The sequence below is a fragment of the Ovis aries genome, chromosome 1 (assembly GCF_016772045.2).
Source record: "Ovis aries strain OAR_USU_Benz2616 breed Rambouillet chromosome 1, ARS-UI_Ramb_v3.0, whole genome shotgun sequence".
Lineage (NCBI taxonomy): Eukaryota > Metazoa > Chordata > Mammalia > Artiodactyla > Bovidae > Ovis > Ovis aries.
In genome coordinates this window covers 17383147-17401625 of record NC_056054.1, presented here as the reverse complement: position 1 = coordinate 17401625, position 18479 = coordinate 17383147, and the positions used below count along the sequence as shown (strand labels likewise).

Sequence of the window (18479 nt, the reverse complement as noted above, 5' to 3'; positions counted from 1 at the left end):
GTCCGCGCGCCTGCGGGCCCTCCCTGCCGGGAACAAAGGCGCGGACCCCCGCTGATCGCTCCGCCGGCCTGGGCCTCTCCCCCGGGCCGGGGGACAGCGCCAGGGATGGGCTCGGGATCTGGCGGGCGCGAGGGCGCCGCGTGCGTAGGTGGCGCCCCCGCTGAGTAATTGGCTTCCTTCCGGGGAACCGCGAGGTCCACGCGGCCCGGCGGGGCCGGGGGATCCAGGGCCCGGGCGCGGCACGTCGCTCACGATCCTCCCCGGCGGCGGCCCCGCGCCGGCTCCTCCCGGGGCGGGGGAGGGGTCCGAGCGCGGCACCCATTGGCTGAGCGGGCCGAGCCCCCGGCCGGGCCCCGGCCCTTGAGCGCGGAGGAGGAGGGACCCGCCCCCGCTCGGCAGGCTGGGAACCGCTGCTCTCATTTCCCGGGCGCCACACTGGGCGCGCGGCCTGGTGTTGGGCGTTTTCCGCCGCCCCGCGCGGTCCCCGCGCCAGCCCTCTGGGGCTCCGAGGCAGAGGGCAGTCTGTTAAGGCCCGGGCTTCAACCCCAGGATGTCTAGCTGCAGGGCTGAGACGAAAAGCCCGCATACGAGGCTCTTCTTTCCGCGTAGGGCAGGCCCCAGAGCTTTAGCCAAGTGGGGCGATGTGCTCCGAGGTGGCACGTTTCCCTGTTCAGGAGGGGCTGATGAGGGCCGCGCGGAGAGTGTACACCGGGGGCCGCCGCCGCGATCCCGGGGGGGACAGGGGTTCGGGAAGGGGGCCCGGGCTTGAGTGGAAGGAGCTCGCGCCAGGGAGCTGCGGGACACGGGACTGTGAATAGTTTGCTTCCCGCGGGAGCAAACTGCCTCGATACGATCTCTTTTTTTTCCCCCTGTAGGACTTGCCCTAGAGGGGATCTTTGTGACTTTCCCAGAATGACTCCTTTCCAACAAGTATTTACTGGGCCCCACCTTTTGTGTAGGGCCTTATTTCTTTCCTTCCTCCTTCCCCCTTCTATAGGATATTTCAAGTCCCTTTTTTTCGGGCAGGGAAGGCGCGAGTGTGTTTTTTCACCTGGTATGGGTTAGCACTGAATTGCGCACTACCCTTCCTATGGGCGCTGGAGGTGTCCGGTGGAACTGAGCAAGGTTTTGACTGGGCAGAGAGGTGCGTGACAGTGTGGCCAAGCTGTACCCTCAGCGGGAAAAGGCGCCTTTGTGCCTGAGGAATCCAGACAACTTGCTTCACCAGCCCGCCCTGGCCTGAAGGGAGACCCTGAGCCCAGAACACATTTCCCGACAGTCATAGGTGAGCTGTTATGCTGCGGTATAGCAAAATACAAATGAAATGAGAAGTTCTTTTAGCTAATGGTAAGCTTGCTATGTTAGCTCAGGGCTCTAGCAGGTCACTTAACCTCTCTGGGCTTCAGTTTCACTGTCTGTAAGAGAAGGATAACTTTTTCACTCCTTCAAGGGAAAGAAATGTCTGTTCAGCATATGATGCAGGACCTGGGTGTTTATTTGTTGAGTGGATAAGTGAATATTCTGAGTGGAGAAAAAAGTGGAGGAGAAATTCAACAGCTGCTTAATAGTTTACTAGGCTCTGGGCTCAAATGCTTTTCAGTATCACTGACCCTCCATATGGTTCAGGGAGGGAGCTCAGAGAAAAGAAGTAACTTTCCTGAAGTCAAACATCTAGTAAGTGGCGGAACTGGATTTGAACCCCAGCTAATCAGAAAGGGCTTTCAGTCTACACTGTCCCTTTTCACCATGAGCCTTTCTTGAATTTTGAATGGAGGGGAGAGAGTTTAACTGACTTCCAGGGCTGTCCATGTGCCAGCCAGTTCTAAATGCTGTAGCAGGTGGGTGTTTTTTATGCAGTACCCTCCAAACTCTTGATTACCTGCTCCATCAGTAAATAAATTTGGAGTGCCTCCTTTCCAGTGGTTTGTCTGCATTTATTCTTGCCTGGGAAATCCCATGGATAGAGGATCTTGGCGGGCTATAGACCATGGGGTCACAAAGAGTCAGACGTGACTGAGCATGCACACATAAATTCATATACGGGCACTGTTATAATAATTGATTATATGAGTACATAAAGTAGAAATTTCAAAAGGCAAATTACAGATAGCAGTTATAGTAAAAAAATTTTTTTTCTTTCTTTTTTTTTTTTTCGCTAAATCTTCTACAGACCATCCTGTATACATTCTAGAAAAAAGCCCTTCCCTTTGGACCTGTTGACTCAATCAGCACGCCCCATCCTTTTGTGCAGGAGGTTAAACTGAGGCCTGGAGAGGTTATATCACTTGCCCAAGGTCTTAAAACCAGGGGTGTCTGATTCTGAAGTTTGCTTTGCTATGTTCCTCCTCATCTCCTTAGAACTGGGAACCGACTCATCTGACTTCCTTGCACTTTGTGGTGCTTCTCTGTGGCTCATTGTGATGTTTACCTGAGTGAAAAGTAGGGAGGAACAAGTTGAAGACCCTCTTGTTCCAGCCGGGGGAGTTTGCTCACACTCCCTACTGGGCAGCAGACAAGGGTGAGTCCTGCCCCGAGATGTCTTGCCCAGCCCTTTGTGAAGACTCCTCAACTAGTCCTTCCTGGCACCCTAATCACACCCCAGGACCTCTGCCAACTCCATCCTCCATACAAAGGAGAAATGAGAAATCTGCGGGGTTCCTCAACCCTTCAGTGGTACAAAGAGCATAGGCTTTTGAAGTCCTGCACTTGTGGTTTTGAATTCCAGCTTTAGCTCAGTTACCGCGTCTGCAGAATGATGTCATTTTCATCACTAGAGTGTCTGCAGGAGCTCGGAAATAAATGTGTCTGTCTGTCCCCATGGATGCTCCATAAATATCCCTTGCTTCTCTGGATTCCCATGATGCATTGCACTTACCTGGGCCCTAGGTGACCTGGGGTTATCTAGGTTGCAGCCTCTATACAGAAGTCTGGCAGTCTGGCAATGGGAGCCTTTGGGGAGCCCCAGCATACCAGGGCTGTATCACTTGTTCAGGCAAATCCTTAAAGTTCCAACTGGCCAGTTCTCCACTTGGGATTTGTCAGGAAGCTGGTTTGCAGAGCAGAACATGGGTGAGAGTGCCAAGCCCCTAAATGGGTCCACTGATGGGGCTGTCCTGGCTTCCCTGTGAGGGTGATACCAAGACATGATGACATCACGGTTCAATGGAAAATGACTTTTCCAAGGTCATAAACTAGCCTCCCAGCACAAAACACACTGCCAGCCTTTCTGGGATGGCCCAAGAAGATGATAAAGGAAAGTCCCCAGCAGGGACCTTCCAGTGCAAGGCCCAACCCTCCGTTTGACAGATGAAAACGGAGGCCGGAGAAGGAAAAAAGCTTAACCAAGATACAGCTGTCCAAAAATTTGAAATGTTTTTCGCTATTTTCTTTAAATACTTCCTCTTCCACACCGCTTTTCTGTGTCACCCTCCGTTCACCCCAAATGAGCAGGAATTCTCAGACTCTAGGACTTTCCAGGCTCTTTCTGGGTGCAGTCTAGTAGTTGGGTTAGATATCATTTGACCTGAAAGCCTTCTGTGAAAGGAAACAAGACATCCTCACAACACTATGCCTTGGGGATGTGACTCTCCTCAGCCTTGGTTTTCTTCTCCATAAAAAGGAGGTTCACTCCCCATGGTGCTTGTGGTGAGACCGGTCCTGTGCCCTAAACCAGGGTGGTGGCTGTTTTAAATGGAAGGACCCTTTGCACGTTCAGTTTGGGTGTGCAGACATTGTAAACATCTCTATAATGATCCTTGTCCCATGCTGAGCCGTTTCGGGACCAACCCTAACTGGCCTGGAGCTGGGTCAACCCCAAATCCCCCCATAATCAGCTTGTGACTCCAAGGAGCTCAGCTTTACCCAGTCCCTCCTGATCAGGCACTGACAGGATGTCAGGGCCTAGAGCTCTGCTCCAGCTCCAGGGATACAGTCGTCCAGTTCTCCCCCAACCCACCCCACCCTAGCTGGCAGAGCTGGGGAGGCCTAGGACAAAGGAGAACTGTGCAGCATTGGCTTGGGACCTGCAACCTCACCCTTCCCCCACCTCACTCCTGGGCAGAGAGGTAACAGAGTCACTCAGCGTCCCCAGGGTTGTGGAGGCTGAGAAGCCTCCTGGTTGGACTTCTGGGCTCAGAGAGGCTGTGTCTAGGCCTGGCCACCACAACAAACCTCCAACTGTTACCCACCTCATCCATGGGAGGAGTGGAGTGGAGCCTAAGGCTCTACTGTCTGACCTCCAGGACAGGGAGGCAGTAGGTAGTGCATAAACACTGGGGTTCTGCAGTAACTGAGCAGGGCTCCCATACCTTGAACTCTGGTAGACTGAGGACAGTTGACCCTTTCTAAGACTTCAGCACCAACACTTTGCTGGCTTTTGCTTCCCAAGGGCCTTGGCACCCTGGAAGGGGAGAGAGCTCTTGCCAGACCCCAGCTTAGAGAACCTTTGGCTACTGAGGCCTCTGCTGGACAGGACATCTGCCCAAATCACCTAGCCCAGAGCTCACTGGGGAGTGAGGAGGAAAGGGCTCCACTGGAAACAGCTCCACCATTTCACCCCAGGCCAGCCATGCCTCTTGCTGGAGCTTTTTTCCCCAACTGTAACTGGCTCAGTGATAAAGAATCTGCCCACCAATACAGGACTCACGGGTTCAATCCCTGGGTCAGGAAGATCCCCCAGAGAAGGATATGGCAACCCACTGCCGTATTCTTGCCTGGGAAATCCCATGGACAGAGGAGCCTGGTGGGCTACAGTTCGTGGGGTCTCAAAGAACTGGACACAACTTGGCGACTAAACAACAGAAATAATACCTACCTCTCTAGGTCAGGTTGCAAGGGTTTTTTTTAAGTTACAGAAGTAATGGAGCCAAATATAGAGAAGCATGCAAGGTAAGAGTGAACATCGTCTCCCAGTTGTAATCACTGGATATTTACCCCTCACAGACCTCTTTTTGTGCATGTGTATATATGTGCCTATAAATGGAGTTTAGAGTAATTGGATCACACTTTCTACATAGTTCTGTGCAGCCCTGTGCATTCCCTCCTGCTCACCCACCAATACCTGTGGTGTTTGTCTCTGCACATTTAAGCACTTGCCGTGATGTAAAGTGATTGTCTCCTCCTTCCTTACACACAGTGTGCGTTCTATACATTGCTTACTGCTTTTCTTTTCTCCCTGGCACTCTTTTCATATCAAGTACATATAGGTGTGTTTTATTCTTTCCAACAGGTGCATAATATTCCATTACAAGATGTCCTGCCCGATTAAGAATTAAGTGATTGTCCCCATCACTCTCTTTCTTCATGCCACTCACCACCTGATATATTTTAGGTATATCAAGGTTCTACCTTCCCACTCCCCACACTGCTGCCCCATCTAAAATGTCAAGTTCCATGAAGCAGGGATTCAGTTTAGTTTGTTGCTGAATCTCCATTGACCAGAACGGTGTTGGGGACCTGCACTCAAGTACTGCCTTTCCTTAGTAATACAACTTCTTATTCTTAGGAAGCCTCTTTTATGGAGAACAGGAGATCTTAAGGGAAGGAATTTTTCCAAGGTCATACAAGTAGGGGAGCTGGGACTTAACCTTGTCAGCTGAGAGGGTTGGGGTTGCATATTCCCATAGTCTTATCAAGTTAATCTTTTCATAGTCAAATAGGGGCGCACCTCCCCACTGAACAGATCCCTCTCTGGGGTGTTGGCTTCTCCACATGCCCAGGTGCTGGCTCAAGGAGTCAGTTGTTTGTTTGCAATTAACATCTTTTTGAAAGGTGATTTGGTTTTGCCTGGAAGGGTTTGAAAAATCCTGTGCAGCTATCATATGTTGGGTTTGCACGCCGCCATTCAGAGCACCTGGGACTTAAAGTAGAGACTGGCAAATTTTTTCTGTAATGGGCCAAATAGTAAGTAAATATTGTCAGCTCTGTGGGCCGCATGGCCTGCTGTTGTAGCACAAGGGGAACCATAACAATACAAGTCTTCACAAACAAGTGTGGCTGTGTTACAATCAAATGTTATTAACGGTAACTGAAATTTGAACTTTTTTTTTTTGGTTGTGCCGTGTGGCTTGCAGAATCTTGTTCTCCAGCCAGGGATTGAACCCCAGGTGCACAGCAGTGAAAGTGCTGAGTCCTAAGCACTGGACCACCAGAGAACTCCCCTGAAATTTGAATTTAATATAATTTTCATGTATCACAAAGGTTTGGTCTTCTCTCCCCGCCCCCCACCCCCAGCCACTTAAAAATGTAAAACCCATTCTTAGCTGGCAGGCTGGATTTGACCATGACCACGGGCCATAGTTGACTAACCTGGGCTTAGAGCAAAATCAACCCAAGTGGCCAAGAGGTTTCTGAGTGTGGGTCTGGGCTGTCCTGGCTCAGACAGGGCAAGGCACAGCAAGTTGCTGGGATGAAATGTGACCTACATAGGAAGGAAGTACCAGGTAGAAACCTTGTTTCCTTTCGGGCACCAGTACCCGGAAGCAGAGGGAAGACATGAGCAGGAAGGATTTGGCAGCAGAAACCCCTCGAAATGAGGCTTCGCAGCAGCCAAAGGCCTTCTGGCCATCCGCTTTTCCCTCTCTGAGCCTCCAGGCTCTCCTCCGAAGCGAGAGCAATCTCTCCCCCAAAGCCTGGTGGTGGTGGTTAAATCAGGATGTGGAAGCAGCCCTGGCATGCTGCCCGGGGCCTGGCTGGTGCTGCCAGCGCTGATAAAAGTGGCAGCTCCCTCCTCTACTCTCTGCTTTAAAGATTGATGTGCACCTTCTTGCTTCTAGGGCCACCGCGGGGTGCAGGGGTGGCTCAGCTATGCAGAAGTCCCGACGTCCCTGGAAGGTTTGAAGAAAAGGGCTTGGAGAAGAGTAAATAAATGCCTCAGGTCACCTGAAGGTGATGCTTCCCAGGGTTATCACACTTCTTGAAAAGACCTGGAAGGCTGGAAGAGTTCAAAGAGTAAAATGTCTGTCCAGGAATCCAAAGAACTCAAGTCCCAGGACTGGCTTCTGTTTGCTGAGTATCCTGGCCCCTATCTTCTGGCCTTAGGCTCCCCATCTATCATGGGAGAGCATTACAGCAATTCTGCAGTTTCTTGGGCTTCTTTTTGTACTGACCAGAATTTTGTTCAAATGAAATCTTAGAAAAGAAATGTACACAAAATAAATTAAAAAGGAGCTGTCATCGATCCAATAAGCCCCTGCCCCATCCTTCTTAGAACTGGGGGCCATGCAGTCCTTGTTCCTTGTTCTGATGTACCCCAGGGCCATGTGGGAGCTGTGGAAGGAGGAAGGGATGCGAGCCACCTGTGGCTCATCCCGGCTCAGGGACCCTCCCCCCAGACCCTCCTCCCACAGGGAGTGACCTACCTCAGTGGTGTGGCCACATGCCCTCCCTCTGCCAGTACTGACCAGGAGAGCTCAGGGCTAGAGTCAAAAGGCTACGCATGATGTTTGGCAAGTTATGTGAGCTGGCCAGGCCCCCCAGCATCTCCATGTGTGGGAGGAGAGGTCCCAAAGCTGGCAGGTACCTCATGGGTGGCTTCCTGGGAGAGGGAGAGCTCTCAGTGGGCCTCAGGACCCCCACAATTGGGGTGGGGGTGGCGAGGGATGGGGGCGTGAGAGCCGCCTCTGTGCAGGGCCCTGAGCCCAGGCATTTGCCTGGGGCACCCCTCAGAGAATCAGGGTTTGAACTCAGAGGCCTTTACCTCCCTGTGGGGTGGGGTGGAGGCTGGAGAGTTACTATTAGGCTTTTTTCAGCCCTCAGAGCTGATGTTCCAGTCCTCATCAGGGGTTTGTTACATGACCAAGTTGGAATCTGTTAGGATGAGTGCTGGGCTAGGGGGAATAGATACTCACAGAGCCAATTTTGCCCAAAACACTAATTTCAAAAGTGACCGATTACCTTTGTACAAACATTCAGCGCTGCATCCTACTCTGGGCACTCTAGGTCCCATTCAGTTCCCAGTGTGGTGGGGGAACAGCAGTTGGGTATTCCCCAACTGCTTGGAGCAGAAGCTGAGACTGTAGAGGACACGGCAAGGGCAAAGGTCTGGAATGGCAAGGGGTGTTCTAGAAGGTAGCCCCATCCCCAGAGGTGGTCATAGGTGGCCAGGGCTCTCAGATTCTGGGCTCTCCATTGCTCCTCCACCTGTATAAAAGGCTTCCATGAGAAAGCCATGAGCTGTGGAACTTGGAACCCTTCTCATCAACTAGTCCATCAGCTTGGCACATAAATACACGCTGAATGAATGGACTGCATTGCTGCCTTTCAGTTCCAGCCACAGGGCTGGTGGAGGCAGATGGCTTCCCATCCCTCCCTGATTCAGCAGACACCTGTCAAGTGAACTCTGCCGGCTCCATGATGGGCATTGACCCAGAACTCAGCAAGCCTTTAGGGAAGACACTCTTACCCCATTTCCCATGTGAGGAAACTGAGACCCAGAGTCAAAGCCACCACAAAGACCAATTTCAAGGTGAAGGGAAACGGCACTCTGCCTTTCGGCCTGGGTCTCCTGGTTCCTAGTCGAGTAGTGATCACGCTGGGTGTGGTGGGAGCAACAGGGGCAGAGATGGGCGCTGTGTGCCTACCCAGGAGCAGGGCCATGCTCCTCCCCTGCATCAAGCATCCAGCCACACTGAGCATGAATCCGACTGTGCTGGGCCCCCCAGCCTCCCCCTGCACATACTGTTCTATCTACCTGGAATGCAGTCTTGCCGCCGCTTCTCCCCTTGGCAGACTCCCTGCATGTCCTTCACGGCCCAACTCCAGTGTCACCTCCCAGGCACCCACCTTTGATTGATCATCCCAGGTGAAATTAGAAATTTGTCCCTGCAGGGCTCCTGTAGTGCCCTGGATGAAGCTCAGATCACACCAGTTTCCCCCTTCCCAATGGACCGAATGCTTTTCCTTGATGTCAGGAAAGGGCTGGGAGCATGAATCACTAAGCCTTTTAGTAGGTCGTGATGCAACAGCCTGCCTGGGTGGAGTGCATATAACCCCGTGGCTGGGTGGGCAGGTTTTCTAAAGCAGAGTTTGACCTTGACAGGTGGCCGCCCCCACTCCCAGAGGCACAGCTGCTCAGCAGGGCCCCCAAGACTGACTTCAGAGGCCCAGAGACCCCTGGTACATCAGAGCCAGACTGAGACAGAGCCTGTAGTAGTAGTACTGATCCCCCACAGAGCCCCTCCTGTGGTGTCATTCAGGCAAGGGCGCGATTTTTAGCAGATCCGCATATCATTTGTATCATTTTTCACTTATGTTTGTTTAAATTGCTGTGTTCTAAATAATATGAAACCACAAGACTTGTAAAAAATATTTTTGAACAGGTGATACATTCATGTGATACAAAATGACTAAATGTACAGAAGGATGGAAAATGAGATTTTTTCCATCTACCCTGCCTCTGCCACCCAGATCCCCAAGGTACACTGCTACCTTTCTTGTACATTCTTTTAAGTAAATAGGTATGTATATTCTCCCCAACCCCAGCCTTTTTTTCCTCCACACAAAAGGTAGCATACAACACACAACGTTCTGAAGCCTTGGTTCTTACTTAATTATAACAGGAGGATTATGCCAAATCTCTACCTAAAGAGCTTTCTATTTTAGGCACCCTATTATATAGCCATGCCACATTTCTTCAAATCATAGGTTTGCGTTGCTAGTTTTCTGTTTATTCTTGTGTGTACCAGGAAAATACATATCTTGAATACCATTAGTATCAGATGATGGCCAACCCCAAGGCCAGCCCCAAGCTGACGCCTGTGACTCAGAGGCAGAAAGCTCCTGTGTGTGGGGCTCAACAGCCACTGTCAAGCCCGCCTGTCCTTGGGATATCTTCCTCTTACTTGGTCCCAGTGGTCGCCCTGGGAGTTGGGCTAGGCCAGGCCTCTTCCCAGAGGAGGTCTGTCGGGCACTCACCACCCACCTGGAACCGACAGTCCGGGGTCTGAAGACTCCCCAGGCAGTTGCAAGGAGGTTCTGGGAGTGCTAGGGTATGCTGGGCAGGGTGGGCCGTGAGGGGCCGGATTGAAAAGGAGTGCAGCCTGCTGGGAGGAAAGCCCCACCGTCTAGGATGAGTGGCCAGAGTTTGACCAGAAAGGGGCCACGGGGAGGAAGGACCCAGCTTCTCCCCTGCCGCCCCAACAAGAAATGGGCTCTGAACTCCGGCCGGCTGAAACCTCCTTCCTCTTTCTCAGCCTCTGACGTGAGAACCTTGGCTTTTGCAATCGTTGGTCTGACAGCTTCTAGAGAATGAAAGACCATACTAGGAACGTGTCTAATTAACACCTAAACCCAGCAATACCTGTGAGGATCTTGAAGTCAGGGCTGCTTCTGGGTTCTGGGCGGAGGAAGGAGGGGAGGCCGAGGCCCATAGCAAGGCCGTGGCCAAGCTGAGGTTCTCCCCACCACGGGCAGGTGTGGCTCCAGATCCACGCCTCTACCCCTCCCCTCCAGTGCCAAGTTTGGTGTGTGATGTACCTGGTGAATACCTGTTGTTTCTTCGGCGTCCCACCCCCAGGCTCCATTCTCTCAGTCAGTTAAGAGCCTGCCTTAACTGGCTTCTTCATTTTACAGGGGAAAAAAAGAGTTCTCTCCCTTTCTCTAGCAAGGCACCTCATTCACCCAGGCCCTCTGCCGGCTGGCCTCCTCCCTGCCTGCTGCCTTCCTGTCCTTGCCTTCCAGGAGACACAAACCCCCGCCCTTTTTCTGCCCCAGCCCCAAACAACCCGGGAAGCTCATGGTCTCGGGATGGTTGTCTTGAGCTTCAGCCTGGTTCTCTGCAACCCCCTGAGTGAGTTGGAACTGCTCTCCACCTTGGTGTCCGCCCTGTGACTGGAGGCAAGGGTTTGCAGCAAACAGGGCCCCGGAGGAGAAGGGACAGGGATCTACCTGGTGGAATTCACAGTGCAAGGAAGTCAGGGGGCTGGAAGTAGAAGCTGGCATCCTCATCTCCAGATCCAGGGTACTTCCCCCACCCATCTATGCTGCTCTTCCCACATCATACGGCACCCCCTTGCATTGGTTCCTGGGCCTCCTAATCAGAATCTGGGTCCACCTCAACCCCAGGATTCACCAGGGCAATGAGGTGAATGCCAGGCCCTGGCTACAGAGAGGGAGAAGACCCTAATTCCCCTCTCCCCAGGAATGAGTCTGGCCAGCCCTGTGTCTAGAAGTTGGCAGGGCTGGTTTGGGCACCTGAGGTCAGGAAGTGGCCAAGTTTCTTGGGAGAAGAGCTGGTGTGGTGCCAGGAGGCAGGCAAGATAACTGAATGGGAACCTGCCAGCCAAGCCCTGCCCTCTAGTAACCTGGGCCCCGACATGCCTGTAACAGTGTGGGTTTTTTTTTTCCTCTGTAGAAGCTGACGGGCCGCCTCATGCTGGCCGTGGGAGGGGCAGTGCTCGGCTCCCTGCAGTTTGGCTACAACACTGGCGTCATCAACGCCCCCCAGAAGGTGAGTGCCGTCCCGTCCTTGGCTTCTCAACACCAGCAGACTCTGCTGTGCACCCTCACCACACCCTACCCACATACATGCTCACCCCACCTCTCGGATGTTGGAGACATCGCCAGCAAATACTCTGACCCTGATCGGGTCAGACACTCGTAGCTCTGGCCTTGGAATCTTAAGGCCCACAGAGTTGCGGGATCGTTACAGATCACCTCGACCAACCTCCCACCCAGCACAGCCATGCTCCGCGTAGTGCTGCATTCATGCGGCCTTTGGGTTACAGAGGCTGCCTTCTCTCACCTGCTGCTCACACCACACTGTAAGGCAGGCAGGCGGGTAGCCATGCCCACTCCTACTCTGCAGGTGTGGGGAATGGCCAGAGCCTGCCCGGCATCACCAGCTACTAAGAGATGGAGCCAGGAGGCAACATCAGTCTGCCTCGGTGGCCTCCACGCCAGATGGTCCCTGAACCCATGCTCTCACCCATCCACACGTGGCACACTTCCTTGTAAGGGAGCCCACTCTAGGCTGAAACTGCCTGTCTCCTTGCAGGCCCTAGGGCCAGGCAAAGCAAAAATGGCTTCTTGTCCTAGGAACCAGGGCGGGGTACATATCTGTTTACTCCCTTCTCCCCACAACACACCCCAGATCTGTTCTCACTTGTTCTTCTGAGTGTCTGGACAGGGAGGGACCCCAGTGAGCACCTCCAGCCTAGCCAGCCCACTGCTTTAGGGAGAAGGGGAAAGGAAGGAGGCAGGAGAGGAGACTGCGGCAAGTCCCTCCTCTATACCAGGCCTGCTGTGTGCATTCATAACATTGGGCTGTGGTTTTCACTTTATAGACCTGAACATCTCGGCTCAGGGCAGATGAAATGACCAGCGGGCTCAAGGTCACATAGCTAGGGGATGTGGAGTCAGAAGCCAAACTCTCTTGTTTACACAATCTCGGGCCTTCTTCCTGACCAACCACCTTGTCAGCTTAAAAGTCCATACCTTCCCCAGGCAGGACAAAGTGAGAGTGGACAAGTCCTCTGAACACATTCACGGTCCAGACGGGTGAGGCCAGAAAGTGAGTGTGGCTGGCTCCCGAGGATCCGGGCCTGTCTGGGGGAGTGGGGTGGCAACCAGCAGTCAGAGTGGGGCCTCCTGCAAAGAGCCAGAGGGTGGCAGTGGGGGCCACGCCCAAAGCTGGGGAGCAGGTCACCAGGAACTCTGAGCCTGCTGAGTCACACTCAGCTGCAGTGGAAGTGATGGGGCTTTTCCATGGGCAACCTCGGGCCCATGCTTGGAACAGTCCCAAGCCTGCTTTTGCTAAGTGCTCTGAGCAGATCTGCCGAGGTTTGTGCCCCAGAGTCAGCTCCCTTTGGGAATCCTTTCAGATACAAAGTGTGTACTGTCTTAAGAGGGAGGTTGAGTTCTTCACTTGACTGCACACTGGAGTCCCCTGACACTCACCGTCTGATCTCATTGGTCTGGGATGCTGTCTGGGCATCAAATTTTTAAAGCTCCCCAGCTGTTTCTTGTGTACAGTCAGAGATGAGCAGTACTGGGTTAAGTGGTCACACTATGTCAGGAGTGATCACTTGACTGTGATCACACAGGGAGTTACATGGAGTGACAGAACTAGGGCTCTGGGAGCAGGATAGACGAGTTTTCCAGAAACAGAACAGGGTTGTAGTAAGCAGGGGCCCACAAAGGTGGGAAGAAAGTGCCCAGAGGAGAGAAAGTCTGTGTGTCACTAGGGTAGAATGAGAGGAGGCAGAAAGATGGGAGGCTGACGAGGTGAGCCAGAAGCAGACCACAGAGGGCCCTTGTGGTCGGCAGTTTCATATGCAGAATCTCCAGCCCCCGGCAGGGCAGGGCGCAGTGAGAATGGGCCTGTGGGCACCAGCGCAGAGGCCGAGCTGGGAGGATGGCCTTCAGGGTGAGAACAATAGGGTCCCATTGAAGAGGACAGAGCGGGTCAGATTTGCATTTTAGGGAAATGATTGAGGCGTCTGGTGCAGTGGGCTGGGTCTGAGAATGTAAGGCTGGAGACGAGGGAACAGTGAGAAGGCAGCTGTTGTAAGAAGGTTAAAAAAACAAACACTGAGTAGGAGCTGGTCATCGGTTCAGCCTGAGGATGAGACAGTGGGGTTTAAAACTAGCTTCGAGTTTTGACTGACATTGGGGCTGGAGAAAGAGAAGGTAGGGGCTGTGGGACATGCAGGAACTGAGGTTTGGTGACACAGCATTCAAACACCTGGGCACGGGGGTCTGCTTCTTCGGAGGGTAGCCAGGGGAAGAAAGCCAACAGCTGGGTCACTGGTATCCAACTAGTGGTAGACAAGGATCTCCTGGAGAGACTGTTAGTAGAAAAGAGAAGTGAAGGTCAAGCCCTGAATAGCACCCCCACTGATAGAAGGTCCTGGGAAGGAGGAGGAAGAGAGCGGGCCCCTCTAAGCTGGGAGACAAGACCCTCCTGAGCCAGAGAAAGAATGGAAGCGCCTGAGGGCGAGGGTCCACTGTCCCTAGAGCAGTACCCATCAGTAAGAACAGGCACTCGGATGTGGCTACTGAAGGAATGCTGTCGGACTCCAGAGGCTAACCCGGGCACAGCAGCCCAGTATGGCTGAATTTAGAAGACCCGATGGTGACCGTGCATTGCCAAGGCTGATGGAGCTGAGTCCTGTGGGTAGAAGCCCCCTGCAATGGGCTGAAGAGGGAGAAGGGAGTTGGGAAGAGCAGAGACGGCCCTTCCCAGGGACTGGTGGAGAAGGAGGAAGGGAGCGGTCGCCAGAGGGTTGTGGGGCTAGGAATTTTTTCTTTTTTAATACAAAAACTTCATTTTTAAAGGGGTTGTCAGGAATCGGCGGAGGAGAGGGTGAAGCTGGGGCAGGGGTTGGGGAGTCCTTAAGGAGGCAGGTGGTGGTGGAGCAGAGGCTGTGGGGACAAACTTCCGAGGGTGCAGGCGTGGACAAACCCAGAGTGACGACCTCCAGTTCTCGGGGCCGCCCGTCTAATCAGCTACTGGTGAAAGGTGAGAATTTCACCAGCAGATGGGCGGGGAATCTGGAAGCCTAATGGGCAGCACAGAGGCCCAGTTGTAAACGTTCAGAGGAGCATTTGCGGGCACCTGTCCAAAGGTCACTTGGGCAGCCAACCTCTGGGGACCCAGGAGAGAGACCTGCATGGTGTTTCCAGGGGGCGTGCTCTTGGGCATTCTGCCTATTTACTCTCGCACTTTACAAACAACTTCTCATAAGCCTGGCCATAGGTTTTCTCAACCAGGAGCAAATGTGATAAACTTAACAAGTGAAGAGGGGAGAGGATGACACCAGAGTGAGAGACGACAGTGGGGCTCAGAGGCAATGGTCCCGCTTCAGGAGGCACCAAAGCCATCATCCTAGGACGGCACAGTGCTTCTGCCAACATCTTCATTCCACAGGGACGAACCAGGCAGTGTTCTAGACTTGAGGCGGGATGAGCTGTGAACACAGCAGAGACCTCCCAGCCCTCAGGAAGCTGCCTGACACACGGTCAGAGCTGGGCCCTGTCCTGCCCTCCAAAACCATCCAGAGGGCGGGGGTGGGGTGGGGAGGGGAGACTCCTCGGGAACAGCGAGAGTATTAATAGTGGAGGGCTCCTCGGTGCTATGGGAACAGAAAAGAATGACTAATGCTGGGAGTAGGGCTGACGGGAGAGACAGGAAGGGCTTAGCCAAGGAGTTGGCAGCTGTGCTAGGCCTTGGAGGGCAAACCAGCCCCAGGGGACAGATGGGCGGAATCGCAGGCCTGTGCAGAGATGCGGCGGCTGAGGTGTCCGGCTGACGGCCCACGCCACGAGGCCGGCCACTCGTTGCAGAAGCGCCTCTCTTAGGAAACTGCTGCGCTGGCCGGGCTGGCCTGCTCACCAGAGGAGACCTTGCCCCAGCAGAGGTGAAAGTGCCAGGGCTGCTGTCAATTACCAGGAGCTCCATCTCCCCCATAAAACAGGCCCCAGAGGGCTTCCTCCTGGAAGTGGTTAATTAATCATAACATTATCTTAAATGTTTACAAAGCACCTCCTCATAAATTATCTCCCCACAGAAGCCCCACATGGTGGGTGGGGCCAAGGTTATCTTCTTGCTCATAAAGGAGGCCTGGAGGCTGGGTTGAAGGCACCCAGGGAGTGAGAGGCTGAGCTACAGATGGACGCCAGGCCTCCTGTCTCTGCTGGGGCAGAGGGGAGCGCAGCCACACAGAGAGCAAACAAACGAGCAAGGGCATCCTGACCACCGCGCTGGGTGGAAAGAACCGCCTCTCGCCTCCCCACATGGCTGAGCTGCCAACAGGGGTGACTAAGGGCCATTGAGGAGCCTCGAGTTCCTGGCCAGGGGACAGTGTCAGGCAGTCTGAGGCACCCTCAGAAACCAGACCGTTTGGGCTGGAAGGGGCCTGACAGGCCGTTGGCTCAATGTTCCTTGTTTGCCAAAGGAGGAACTTGGTCTAGAGAGCAGGCGAGGTCTGCCCAGGACAGCCCAGCTTGGTGAGTGAAAGTACTTGGAGGCAAGATGGGCTTCCCAGCCCAGGCCCCAGGCAGCATCTCCTCCCGGATCCAAAGAGCTCTGGGCCCCTCTCCCCTCCGCTCATCTCCACTTACACAGACTCTCACAGCTTACAGCTCACTTACCATGTGCCAAGTGTTGTTCCAAATGCATTAGAAATAGTAATTTAATTGTTACTTACAATAATCCCATTAGGTAGACACAGTAATCCCTGTTTTATAAGAAACTGGGAAACAGAGATGTTAAGCAATTTAACCAAGGACACACAGCTAGCAACAGAGCTGGAATTTAAATCCAGGAAGCCTGGCTCCAGCCTGCGTTCTTGACCACCCATAGAAGAAAAGGCATTTGCACTCACAGATGCCGAAACACTCTTACATGCTAACAACTGCTACCCAGCTGCTCCTTCCTGCTCCGACCTCAGGCCGAGTCAAGCGTAGTCACGCACAGACGTCTCAGTTTCCCACACACAGCTGCACAGCCTCTTACACCATGGCACCCTGTCACAGCTCCGTCATCTCTTAAGTCGCTCAGATTCATGCCTTGTTTTTCAATCAGCGGCAGTGCTTTCAACCTCTAGCCCTGTGCTGGGAGCCAGATGAATCAGGCCATGCCCATGTATAGAGGGAGCGCACAGGGCACCTGTCCTAGTTAGCTGTCCAGCGTAGCGATGGAAATGCAGACGGACTGGTGGAAGCAGACAAGGGGGAGGGAGAGGGCACCTGGGCCTGGGAGCAGGGTTTTCCTCAATACCGTAGACATTTGGGGCCAGATAGTTCTTTGGCATTACAGGGGCTGTCCCATGCATTGTAGGATGTTTAGCAGCATCCCTGGCCTCTATCCCCACCAGGGTGACAACCCAAAATGTCTCCGAACATCACCCCCTCCCAGGGCGGAGGGGGACCAAGTTGCCCCTGTTTGGGAACCGCTGCAGTAATGAGGAGGTGATTATGAAGGCTCTCCAGAGGAGGGAAAGTGCCCAACAGCTTACCAGGCAGAAGGCAAAGTAGAGGCGAGGTGAAGGTGCAGAGGTGTGGGGTGCTCAGATGGCACTGCCATGTGGGGGTGGGATGGGAAGAGACACTTCGTCCTGAGGGTATGAGCTGTGAGCAGGGGAGATGAAGATCTTTTTGCAGGGGAGACCCTAGAGGCCAAGGACCAGTGAGGAGGTCAGAGCGAAGGCTTGGAGAGAAGCCAGGTCAAGACTCTTCCAGAAAAGCAACCTGGGTGGTCCAGTCATCTGCTCTGGGGGTGGGGCCCAGCTTCTAGCTCCATCTGGCTGCCTGGGCCTCTTCCCCAGGCCCCAGGGAGAGGCCCTGGGGGACCCAGAAGCTATCTGTCCAGCCCCATATGGAGCATCTGTCTCTGAACTCCCAGCTGACCCTGGGGCGTGGCTGAGCCGGCTGTGGAGACATCCCCTCTGGGCTGAGAGGTGGGGGCAGCCCCAGATGTGGGGGAGAGGTAGGGAAGGCATGGGAAATCGGGACTGAACTGGACAAGCCAGCCCTTTCTTCTAACTGGAGCTCAAAGACTGAGTGGCTGTTTAACCCCCTCATCCTGACAGTATGTCTAAAAGAAGAAAGGGGTGAGAGAGCACTGATTTCCCTCTCCGGGTGATCTAGAAGACCAGGCCTCTCCAGGGAAAAGTTGAGACCAGCCAGAAGTTCCAAAACATGTACCCCTTCTCTTGGCAGGAGTCTGGAATTCTAGAACACGGGTTGGCAAGGGGGACAGATCCAGCCAGCAGCCTGTTTTTGGAGGGCCTGTGAGCTAAGAATGATTTTTCCCATGTTTAGAAGTTTGAAGAGAAAAGGAAGAAAAATAAGCTACAGAGGAGAGGCCGTATGTGGTCAGCAGACCCTAATATTTTCTATCTAGCCTTTTATATGAGTTGTTTATGCCAATCCCTGATCCAAATTTTGACTTGTATGCTCCCTGCTGGCAGGGGACTCGCTACCTGAAAATGGGTAATCTTATCTGAAGCTCTCCTCACCCTCCCCCCACCCCACCCCCCAGTGAAGTCTGTGCCCTGGGGCTCTGCGGACCTGCTGGGGCCCTCAGCCTGGGGCTGCCAGCAAGGTCTGAAGATAGAGCTTTACTCCCCAAGGCAAGCGCCTAGCTATTCAAGTTCTTTCTCGTACTGTGCGTTCCTCAGGATAATGCTTTGTTTTTCAGCAATTTAAAAACGGAAAACTCTGTCCCTAATGCTCCTCTCAAGGAGGTCTTCTCTCTTTGAGACAACAGTGACACGCAGAACAGCTTACTCCAAGTGCCAGACAGTGGGTTCTGCCTCACGCCCAGAGCCTCACTACAGACTCTACCCTGACACAGAAGTCAGCTTCCACTCTAGACGGGCACACGTGTGGTCCTTCACCCACAGTTACTCAGGCATGGAAGGGAGGGCGTGTCAGACGTGATACCAACCTCTTCCCACCCCCTCCCCTAGGAGAAGGGCTGGAATGAGGAAAAGCTTGTTACTGGAAAGGGATGGCAGCTGCCCAGGGCATCCTGCTTC

At 53.5% G+C, this 18479-nt stretch overlaps 1 protein-coding gene and 1 long non-coding RNA gene across 2 annotated transcripts in view; both read left to right on the top strand.

Annotated features, from left to right (window-relative positions):
* SLC2A1 (solute carrier family 2 member 1) overlaps window positions 1–18479 on the top strand; it is a 34035-nt gene that overhangs the window by 195 nt on the left and 15361 nt on the right. The window contains exon 2 of the mRNA XM_027968628.3: window positions 11351–11446. Coding sequence (XP_027824429.1) covers window positions 11351–11446 — 96 coding nt within the window. The remainder of the gene's footprint in view (window positions 1–11350; window positions 11447–18479) is intronic.
* LOC132657857 (uncharacterized) lies at window positions 5–7177 on the top strand. The gene is made up of 2 exons (XR_009596585.1): window positions 5–1285; window positions 2171–7177. It is a non-coding gene; the product is annotated as an uncharacterized LOC132657857 (long non-coding RNA).